At 41.5% G+C, this 12,022-nt stretch overlaps 1 protein-coding gene across 1 annotated transcript in view; it reads left to right on the forward strand.

Moving 5' to 3' along the window:
- The window catches only part of LOC127621285 (chemokine-like protein TAFA-2), a 126,465-nt gene extending 114,854 nt beyond the window's left edge, over positions 1 to 11,611 (forward strand). The window contains exons 4-5 of the mRNA XM_052094811.1: positions 1,623 to 1,747; positions 10,936 to 11,611. Coding sequence (XP_051950771.1) covers positions 1,623 to 1,747; positions 10,936 to 10,947 — 137 coding nt within the window. The 3' untranslated portion in view covers positions 10,948 to 11,611. The remainder of the gene's footprint in view (positions 1 to 1,622; positions 1,748 to 10,935) is intronic.
- The last annotated feature ends 411 nt before the right edge of the window (positions 11,612 to 12,022 follow it).

Here is a 12,022-nt window from a genome sequence, read left to right on the forward strand (position 1 = left end):
AGCATGTTGGACATCTAGGCGTCAGCCTCAGCCTGGGCGTGCTGGCCCGAATGCGGCAGCCCAGAGGAGTCATCCGCGTCAGATGAAAGCCCGCTCTCCAATGCAGCGGTGAGCTCATCCAGCTCGGGGTGCTCCAGAGGATAGGCAGGCTTGCTGTGAGGCTAGCCGCAGTTGCCTCGAGCCCGGACGGAAGTCAACGAGCGTGCCAGGGGGCGGGTGGTTCGCGGGGGTGTACCCGGCGAAACTGAGCCCGCTGCCATCCCCAGATCGCCTCCATCGCCAGCCGCGTCGTCCTCAATCCCGTGGGAAGAAGGAACGACTCGGGGGGCGGCCGCGACTGCAACGTTGCAATGATCATGTTCTCGCAGTGATCGCAGCCCATACACAGGAGACAGCGCCTGTGGCCGTCTGAAGCGGAGAGCACTCTACCGCATCCAGGAACTACACAGGGGCAGAAAGGCATCTTTACAAAGACGCGTCCTAAAAAGGATGGTAAGAGGAAAAGGTGTGTGTGACTCGCAGCTCGCTGCATACACGACCATTGGCTCCGAAGAAAATTTCTGAATGAAACAGATGTATTTCCCCGCCTTTATACTGTATGTCCGGGGGCGGAACTTGTAGTTCTCAAGGAATACAATCTCAGGCATCAGTCTACTAAACTTGGAGAGCAGTATGCTAGGTACAATGGGTTCATATGTGTGTCCAAGCATCATATTGTACAAATGTAGTAAAAAAAAAAATGGCCCCTGACAAAGAGTACACCTGGCTTGTGGATTAAAGGGTATAATAACCTCATATGTTATATTATATCATGATCTGCTGAAACAAGAGAAATTGTGTCCTGCATCTTTTACTCTTTCTTTCTCTCTCTCTCTATATATATTTTCTCATTGTGTGTCTTTCTTGGCTGTCTAACTGTTTCATTTAATATTGTGTCAACACTGTCCACTTGACAGACAAATCGATCTATCTTATTTTGCCTGACTGTAAGCTCAGGAAAAAAAATAGCTCAAGTGTCTCTACAGAGAGCGCTCAGCGTGAGAGGAAATGTCAAATAAGCCATGTTTCATCCCATCTTGCACTTCATTCTCTCTCTGTATCATCTCAAATATCTTCTCATCTGTTTGCCATTTTCCTGCAGCTGAGCTGAACTCCATCATCCTATCTATATTTAGGGGTCATATCCTACATAATTTTTTATCATTTTATTTTTTCCCTGAAATCCACTATATCATAGTCCGATATAGTCACATTTATTCAGGCTATTATCATAAAGTCTGTTCCAGTTTGCAGCCTATTCTGGCCATAAACCACTCACTTAGACAGTAAGGGTCTGTCTGACTGACATGAAAAGTAAAAAACACAGTTTGCTTAGGAGCAGGTTTATCTGAAATAGATGATACCATAATAAATAGCCATAATATTGCCATAATAAAATACTAACTATCCAAAAATAATTAGTATAGATTATTTGACAGACATAACTTAAAAAGTGCAAATCACACAGTTCTGCTCGTGGATTTCTAGTTTACTTGCTACTTAGCACCTCAAACAAAACTCTTTGTGTGTTTATGTAATTAACTAAATATTCTTTTCCTTATTTCCTGTGATTGTTTTTGTAGCATCTATAGTAGCTCAGAAGTGGTGGTGTCAGATGCAGCCATGTTTGGATGGTGAAGAGTGTAAAGTTCTGCCTGATCTCACAGGCTGGAGTTGCAGCACAGGCAACAAAGTGAAGACCACCAAGGTCAGTATACACATCCACACACACTTCAAAACAAGAGGACCATCCTCTTGGTCAGCTGATACCTTGGCTTTGAAAGCCTACAGGGTCATTCAAACTCTTATTTCTAAATGATTGTACAACAGGAAGTAGGTATTAGTCAGTGGTGTTGTGTCGAGGAGGAGGGTGGGGCCAGGCCATGACCAAGCACACTGGCCCCCAATCGGGCTAATCACCCGAGAAGAGGGATAAATGCAGCCGGATGCGGCAGTTTGAGAGAGAGCCACAGGCAGCTGCCGTGTTTCTGTTTTTATTAAAATATTACTTTGACTGTTCAGCGGGTTTCTGCCTCCTCACTCATTTTAAACCTTGTAACATTGGTGCTGAAGCCGTGGAAGGAGGAAGGATGCGCTGTCGTGGAGTCTTCGTTCTGCCGCCTGCCCAAAGGAGCAACCGCGACCGGCCGCCTGGACACAGAGGAATGGCCGCCGTCTGCAAGGGGATGAGGGGCTTGCTGCCAGCCACCTGGAGTGGTGGAGCCACTGCCAGGGGCGGAGGGGCCCGCTACCGGTTGCCAGAACGCAGAGGGGGGTTCCATTCGCCAGGGGTCGGAGGACGCTCCAGTCCGCCCGGGAAGGAGCGGCTGTTGTTCGCCAGAGGGTGGAGGATTGGTTGAGGACCAGGTGTCTGGGAACCGGCGAGCAATTCGTTTTTCTCTCTCTCCTCTCTCTCTCTCACTGTCGATCTGCCTTGCCCTTTTCCCCTCCCCTAGTCCCCCTACCTAGATCTAGGGGGGCAGGGAAAAGCCTGCCAGCAGGTGCAGCCAGAAGGGCAACAATTTAAAAATATTATAATGATGTTCCATTAACGTTTTATTTACAACATTTCATCCAAACCTTTAAATAATGTTAACCCAAGTTGTTGGAATGTTCCCTGTTAGGTGGGTTGGTGCAGCTATCCATATGAGGACTCTCCACAGACATAATGGTTTTTATACCGTGTGAACTATACAGTGCATCTGGAAAGTATTCACAGAGCTTCACTTTTTCAACATTTTGTTATGTTACAGACTTATTCTAAAATGGATATCCATTCATTATTTTCCTCAAAATTCTACAAACAATACCCCATAATGAAAACATGAAAGAAGTTTGTTTGAAATCTTTGCAAATTTATTAAAAATAAAAAATCACATGTACATAAGTATTCACAGCCATTGCTCAATACATTGTTGAAGTACCTTTGGCACCAATTACAGCCTCAAGTCTTTTTGTGTACGATGCTACAAGCTGGTTTTCATCAAGGATATCTATGTACATTGCTGCAATCATCTTTCCCTCAAATGGCAAGCATCAGACATGACGCCTGATGGTCAAAAGTGAAGCGCTGTGTATGCTTTCCGGATGCAATGTACATTTAAAAAAAAAAAATGTTTAGTATGTTTTTAAGCAATTTGAATTATGGGAACACTAGAAATGTCCCCATAAACCACATTAATAGCATAATACCCTTGTAATTACCAGTTTGTTATCTAAAACTATTTCCTCGTAAACCACCCAAACACACACACATACAAACTACTAGAAAATATTTAACATTCAAGTATAATACTAATGAAGACATACAAAGGTGTTATTTCATTCAAATGAACTCTATTTAATACTTTCTATTTATTTTTCCTATTCTTTGCTGAAAATTTTCTGCTCATGTTTCTAGATTTCTATCATTTAGCAAGTGTTAATCTGGTGGGATACATAAAATCTAGTCTACAGCGATGCCTATCAGTCTAGATTTAACCATTATATATTTGATAATGAGGGGGGCCCTGCACACCAGTGCCCAGCCGTTATAAATATTGAAAACATTTCCAATTAAAAAGCTATGATATGTATAGCAATGTTCAGAATATTCTGATTCATCGTAGAGAACAATGCATAGGGATGTGTCTGGAGAATTAGGATACATTACTGTGGAAATAAGATTAAGGGTGATCTTGTATTTTAAAGACCTTCTAGAGGAGTTTCATGAAATATAAAAAACATTAAGAGGAAAGAAAGGAGGTGAGGATTCAAGGAGGGGAGAGAAGAATAGGGTCTTGTTTGATCATTGATGGGGATAATGATGATCTGACTGCTCTTCTGTGTTGGGCTGCCCCCAACCAAAGATTCGACTAGTAGTCGTTAGTTTAAGCCATTAGTCGACTAGTTGTTGCATGTTTATGATAATAATTTCATTTCTTACCTATTTATATTTTGGGGGGCATCAGAAAATGGTTTGAGTTCCAGGGCTGAGAAAGAATTTTATGAGTAACATTTGTAGGATATTTGGTATGCGACATTTAGAAGGGAACCGTTAAAGTGCCCTCATTCTCACACCATTATATGTAAGGGTAATTGGTATGCTAAATTTAAAAGGGAATTTAGGGTCTCGAAATATATAAGCTATGAACTAAATTAAACTGTCCTTATTGTACATTACTAGGTAATGAAATGTACAGGCATATGCAAAAGTTTAGGCACCCCTGACAATTTCCATGATTTTCATTTATAAATAATTGGGTGTTTGGATCAGCAATTTCATTTTGATCTATCAAATAACTGAAGGACAAAGTAATATTTCGGTAGTGAAATGAGGTTTATTGGATGAACAGAAAATGTGCAATATGCATCAAAACTAAATTAGACAGGTGCATAAATTTGGGCACCCTTGTCATTTTGTTGATTTGAATACCTGTAACTACCTAGCACTGATTAACTGGAACACACAATTGGTTTGGTGAGCTCATTAAGCACTTGAACTTCATAGACAGGTGCATCAAATCATGAGAAAAGGTATTTAAGGTGGCCAATTGCAAGTTGTTGTTCTCTTTCACTTTCCTATGAAGAGTGGCAACATGGGGGCCTCAAAACAACTCTCCGATCACCTGAAAACAAAGATTGTTCAAAATTATGGTTTAGGGGAAGGCTACAGAAAGCTATCGCAGAGATTTAAGCTGTCAGTGTACACTGTGAGGAACATGGTGTGGAAATGGAAGACCACAGGCACAGTTCTTGTTAAGGCCAGAAGTGGCAGGCCAAGTAAAATATAGGAGAGGCAAAGGCACAGGATGGTGAGAACGGTCAAAAACAGCCCACAGACCACCTCCAAAGACCTACAACATCATCTTGCTGCAGATGGTGTTACTGTGCACCGTTCAACAATTCAGCGCACTTTGGACAAGGAGAAGCTATATGGGAGAGTGATGCGGAAGAAGACTTTTCTGCACACACGCCACAAACAGAGTCGCTTGAGGTATGCAAACGCACATATGGATAAGCCAGCTTCATTTTGGAAGAAGGTGCTGTGGACTGATGAAACAAAGATGGAGTTATTTGGTCATAACAAGGGGTGTTATGCATTGCGGCAAAATAACACAGCGTTCCAAGACAAACACTTGCTAACCACAGTAAAATTTGGTGGAGGTTCCATCATGCTGTGGGGCTGTGTGGCCACTGTCGGTACTGGGAATCTTGTTAAAGTTGAGGGTCGCATGGATTCCACTCATTATCAGCAGATACTTGAGAATAATGTAGAGGAATCAGTCACAAAGTTGAAGTTACGCCAGGGCTTGGATATTTCAACAAGACAACGACCCAAACACTGCTCAAAATCTACTCTGGCATTTATGCAGAGGAACAAGTACAATGTTCTGGAATGGCCACCCCATTCCCCAGACCTGAATATCATTGAAAATCTGTGGGGTGATTTGAAGCGGGCTGTCCATGCTCGGCAACCATCAAACCTAACTGAACTGGAGATGTTTTGCGAGGAGGAATGGTCCAAAATACCTCCATCCAGAATCCAGACACTCATTACAGGCTATAGGAAGCGTCTATAGAGGCTGTTATTTCTGCTAAAGGAGGCTCAACTAGATATTGATGTGATATTTCTGTTGGGGTGCCCAAATTTATGCACCTGTCTAATTTCATTTTGATGCATATTGCACATTTTCTGTTCATCCAATAAACCTCATTTCACTACCGAAATATTACTGTGTCCTTCAGTTATTTGATAGATCAAAATGAAATTGCTGATCCAAACACCCAATTATTTATAAATGAAAATCATGGAAATTGTCAGGGGTGCCTAAACTTTTGCATAAGGCTGTATAATGGAATTAGTCGTGTTCGACAACCATTATAAATTAGATAAATGACAAATAACTAGATTATTTGTCTGAATACATTCTCCACCATTAAAATCGTAATACAACATATTGTTGTATCCGCTCACAATTTCTATTGTAAGGAATTAGCTTTAATAAGTGAATTATGATTAATTCACTTATTGGAGTGATATTATTCTCATGGCTTATTGAAAATAATATCAAACGTATTTAGGCACAACTTTGAAGCGAAATCTTTTAGAAACAGGGATGAGATTATCTATCAAAATATACCACAGTCATTCATCTTTGAATACAGATAAACTTTATTGCTATTCTAAACATAAATCTAATCTAACACATATACACATAAGACAGGTTGGTGAGAAGAGTGACAGAATGTGAAATAAATGATCAATACAGTGAAAAATAACATTATGGAGTCTGTTGACGAGCCTTATTTTAGTCTACATCGATCATTCCCAAAGGTTACTGCGCCAATCAGAAGTGACTTTTTAGTCACATGGTCAACTGGGCTGTCTGAAAGCAGATTGCCGTGAGAACGGCATTTGCGGGCCAGGTGACCCAGAGGCAAAGGCAATAGCTCTTATTGAGAATGTGGGTACCACAGCCCCCGTCAGGGGGTGTGGCAAATGAAAAAACAAAGGATTCACCCCTGTGCATGTTTCTGAGTGCTTTGGCCTAGTGGACTTGCAGGAGGGCCATCGCATGCAGGGTGGAGGCAGCGCGTCCAGCCACACTGTAGGCCTTCGCGTTGAGCGAGGATGTTGTCCTACAGGGCTTGGATGGGAGTACGGGGCGGCCACGCCAGGAGGTAGGGCAGGTACGCAACTGCCCTATCATCCTGGGGAATCGCCCCGTATCCGTGGCGCTCTCCGCCGTCGAGGGTGGTGAGAGTGGAGCGGGTGGCACCTAGACGGGCGGAGAGCGGGGCTCTCCACGTAGACGTCAGCTCGTCATGCACCTCCGGGAAAAGCGGGACCGGGGAATCGCGAGGCCGCGAATGGCGCTGCCCCAGGAACCAGTCATCCAACCGTGAAGGCTGTGGGGAGGATGGAGGGTTCCAATCCAACCCCACGCTTACGGCGGCCGGAAAGCATGTCAGACATCTGGCGTCGGCCTCAGCCTGGGCCTGCTGGCCCAAAGCGGCAGTCCAGGGAGTCCTCGGCATCAGACATCACACTCTCCGATGCAGCGGCAAGCTCATCTGCTTCGGGCTCGGGAGGATAGACAGCCGGGCCGTGAGGCGAGCCGCTATCGCTGCGGCGTGGGCGGGGACCAGCGGCGTGTCGGAGAGCAGGAGGTTCGCGAGGGCTACCGGCGAAACCGCTGCCGCCCCAAATCGCCCCCAGCGCCAACCACATCGTCCTCAATCCCGTGGGAAGAAGGAGCAATGCGGGGTGCAGCTGGGGTGGCTTGCTCTCTGTTGAAAGCAAGCCGCGACCATAACGTGGTCATGGTCATGTTCTCGCAGTAAGAACATGAACCATCCACAAACGCCGTCTCGGTGTGATCGCGGCCCAAACACACGAGACAGCGCCTGTGGCCGTCTGAAGTGGAGAGCACTCTACCGCATCCAGGAAAAACACAGGGGCGGAAGGGCATATTGAAAAAGACGCGTTCTGAAAAGAACGTTCAACGCCGCTGTGTTTTGCTCTTTTAGAGAAATTACTCTTTTAATAGGAATTTACTCTTTTAATACACAGTGTGTGTGTGTGTCTGCACTGTCGAAGCGCTCACGGGCAACAATGCACACCATGCAATGTAAAGGAGAAAGCCGCTGTTGTGCGCCGTCAAGATCCAACAGCATGCAGATCGTCAGAGGAAACAGGAACGTTTTAATGTGGTGTGTAACTCGCAGCAAACTGCAGACAGACCATCGGCTCCGAAGAAATTTTCTGACTAAACTTCCGTATTTGCCCCGCTTAAATACCCGTATGCAGGGGCGGGGTATGCAAATACTGACTGCCAACTCTCATTGGCCCTTTTCAATAGGTCAGAGGTGAATATCGGCGCTCAAGAGAGACCCCTAGTGTCGCTTCTCCGACACAACGTGGAGAGAGCGACAGAAGGGGAACTAATATTAGCATTATATTCATTCATTTTCTGTTATAGCATAATTTCATGTACAGCTGCTTGAAACAACGGCTGTTGTGAAAAGTGCTATACAAATAATTTTGACTTGACTTGACTCAGTTACTTTAAGATTGAAGTAATAGGGGGCATACTGTGGCAACTCAAAAACAAAGACAATGTTAAGTTTCATTTAACGAACCAAATAGCTTTCAGCAGTGTTTTATATAATGGCAAGTGAATTTCAAGTAAATTAGCAATTTAGCATGATTACTCAAAGATAAGGTGTTGGAGTGATGGCTGCTGGATATATATATATTTTTTTTTTTTCAAATAGTGATGGTGCTGTTTTGTACATCAGTAATATTCTGACTATACTTTGTGATCAGTTGAAAGCCACTTTGGTGAAAAATGTGTCTTTCCATAAGAGCAAAATCTCTACATTATTCCAAACTTTTGGCCACAAGTATATATATATATATATATATATATATATATATATATATATATATATATATATATGTAAAGACATCACTGAACATCCTCAAGGGATGTTTTATCATTTATTAAACACACATGCACATCGATTCTCATTACAGATGCTTAGACAGACCCACAGCACTGAACTTTCAGCTAACACTTTCTTTGTCTCGTATAGCCAGACCTTTGACTAAAACGGCAAAGGTCTGGTATCTATAGCAGCTTTATTTGGCCAAGAACCACCTAGTTAGACAGGAAAAGCCATCTAACTCTCATGTAAAGCAATCATAGTTGCTTTAGTCATCACGTTCTGTTTAGGGGCGGGTTTACAAAAGACCACCATGGGGAAAGATATCATTTATATAATGGCGCGAGTCTCCGCTAGTGATTGCACAGAAAACACACTAGAAATTCGAGTTTTTGCTAAGAAATTTTTACAGGAAAGTGCAGAGCAGGATCACTCACTCTGCTCAATTGCTTCTGACCCTGGGAAAAACCCTGAGAGAAAAACACCCCCACAGAATGGAACGACTCCCAAACATATCAAGAAAATGAAGAGGAGCTTGTTATTAAAACAGATGCGATATCTGGTGTGGGTTCAAACTCCTCAAAATGAGACATGCAAAATAATATTATGAAAGCCAAAATATGTGTTTTGCATTATTTCCGTAATGTATTTTTTTGCTACATTTTTCAGCATTGTTTGATATTTGTTTTCTGCAAGAAGTGTTATTTTTTTTTTGTTGTTGTTTAGTTTTTTGCACTCATGTATTATTTTCTTTGTTGCATTACTTTGGGAAGATTTAGGAAAGTTTATTAATATTAATAATACTAATACTGGTCAACAGCATCGGATGTGAAATGTAAAATTTTGTTCCAAATAAAGAGAAAATTTTATATGAGGAAGTATGTTTAATTCTGTTTCTGAATTATCAAAACAATAGGCATTATAATATGGTCATCTAATATATTAACCAATTTGTATTGATTTAAAATGATGACTATATGCCTATTGTTATCATGATATCAAATTAATCATATCGTAATGTAAGATTTTGTTCACATCGCCCACCCCTTATGTCATATCATTTTTCACCTTAGCTTATTTCCTTGGCTTTTTATTTATATGACTATTTTTCTCTGATTATTCATAGCGCAAAATCTCTTCCAAAAGAAAGCAACGCAAGGCTGTTTTGTTGTGATTCTGAAGTGAGAAGTTTCTCAATGCGGGCACTCAAGATGGAAATAACGGAGGCTGCTTTTTCCAGTGTGAGGGATAAAACACGCTGTTGTGATGCTGTTAACCTCTGTGGCATTGAAGGGCTGTTGTCATTGGGATGGTGGCATGCTATTGATTTATGGCATCAACTAAATGGGTTGCTGATGCTTTGTGTTAATAATTTTACCGTACTTTGTGTCCAACAATGTTTGAATTTGTCAGACATTAGGACATTTTAATGGTCAAAAAACAGTAATTACAAGCTAACGGAAATGGTATAGATTATTTCACATACATATCTAAGTAAAGAAAGCAGAATATGCAGCTCTGCTCATGGATTTCTGCTTTATTTTCTGCTACTTGTCTCAAACGAAACTCTGAATATCTTTAAAAGATTTAATATCACTAACCTGGCAAACTTGGACAAATCCGGTGAATATTTTGCCCACAAAATAGCCAATCACATTGCCATTAAATAGTTTGAGAAATCATTTTTCAATTTTGTGTGCTATGTGCATCAGATGGTTTAGTGCATGAACTGTGGAGACTAACACGCTCTGAAATGTTTGTAGTCAGTATTGGACCACCTACTAAAAAACTTTTGACCATCCTACAATAAGATAGTCTTTATTTATATAAAAAAATACAATTAAATCAAAAACTGCTAAAGACAGATTAAGGCAAAGGGTTTGGAGACCTATATTTCAAGGAACATTCAGTGGAGATAAGTAAAAGATAATAGAGGAGTAAAGGAGAGCTGCTTTGACAAGTTATTGACATTTAATGATTGATCTGCACAGTAACTACTCTACTCTGCCAACATTAAGCTTCTGCCAAAACTGAAAGAGACTCCAAAAAGAGGAAAGAAAGATAAGGTGTATCAAGTATTGGGCATTGTGCCATGCCACTTTCCTCAGTCAGCCTTATATGCCAACTCCGAAGGCAAGGTTCCAGGCTCTAAATGAATGAGTTTGCTTGGGTGCCAACTGCCTCACCCACAGCTCCAAAGGAGCATGCCCACTAGTGCCCAGGACAACAAGTTTGCACACATAAATGTCAACCATTAATGAAATCTTTACTAACAGAGACCAAGGGAAACCATGCACCAGATGACTTCTTCCTCTGTATGTAATGGGGTTGTATAGTTTAAAATGATTGATATTTTTGGGTTATTGCATTCAGACCAGTGCTGGCAAACAGGTGTGTTCTCACTAGTGTTCTAATGGGAAATACCAAACTGTCAGACCTAAACTCTTGTCTATTTCTCTATTTCAGGTGACCCGATAGTTCTGTCCTCACTTCTGCGACAGCATAGGACCCAAATTACTGGGACAAAAGAACTTAAAATGAAGAAAAGTGGAGTAACTAAAAGCAGACTGAGAGACTGCATTGAACTTCAGCTAAGGATTAATCAGCATCATACATACAGAGAGTATACACCATAAAACGACTGAGGATCAGACTGATGTCTCTAGACCTGTATCCACCATAAAAATTAGGAACATCCTAAATTTCATGTGTCCTCTTCAATGGACCCCCTGGCCTTCTGGACATCTGTCTTCTTGGAGTTGATCTATATACACTGGAATGTGTTGGCTGGGGGGTCTTCAGTGTATGCTGTTGTTTTTTTGTTTAGTTTTTTACTGAAGTTTGGATCATACAACCCAGGACAACCCAAATGGAGTTGAAATCTCTACAGTGTCATCAATGCATCTCTTGGTCTCTGACTCTTTCCTCATCCTTCAATTCTTCTTTTCACAATTCAATAATCATTCCTGCTCTGCCTGATCAGAAGGCCCAATAATTTCTTCGCTTTGTGGAATCTTTATCCTTTAAACAGCATTTAAACATGACAACTCAATCTGGACCTTACTGACTAATCTTCTTTATATTGTTTGTTTCTAAACTAAAGCTTTTCATCCCCAGAGTCTGAAGTAACAGAGATTAGATGTACCAGTATATTCTAGAACATGTAAAAGTGTAAAAGATCAAAATCCTATTCTCAAAAGAAGCAGAATAAAGTTTAAAGGTTATCACTTTTATTATCAATGTTTTTATCCAGCCTGGTAACTGCTATTGAGTACATGTGTCAGTATTATATTCAATAATTAAAGATGTCAAAAAGAAATCTTCTCTGTACTCTGATTTCAGAGGCTCCAAAGAAAATGCAGCTTTTTGTGACACTAGTAAGGGACATTTAATTTTCCTCCACCAATATACTTGAAAAAAGGGTGGTTTAAGATTGTCTAGCTGGTCTCTCAGCCTTACCAGTTGACCGGTGACATTACCTTTTTAAAACCGGCATGACCAGGTTGGGAGACCAGCTAAGACCAGCAAACCATCTCAAACTGGTTTAAGTGTT

This window comes from Xyrauchen texanus, chromosome 27 (genome assembly GCF_025860055.1).
Source record: "Xyrauchen texanus isolate HMW12.3.18 chromosome 27, RBS_HiC_50CHRs, whole genome shotgun sequence".
NCBI lineage: Eukaryota > Metazoa > Chordata > Actinopteri > Cypriniformes > Catostomidae > Xyrauchen > Xyrauchen texanus.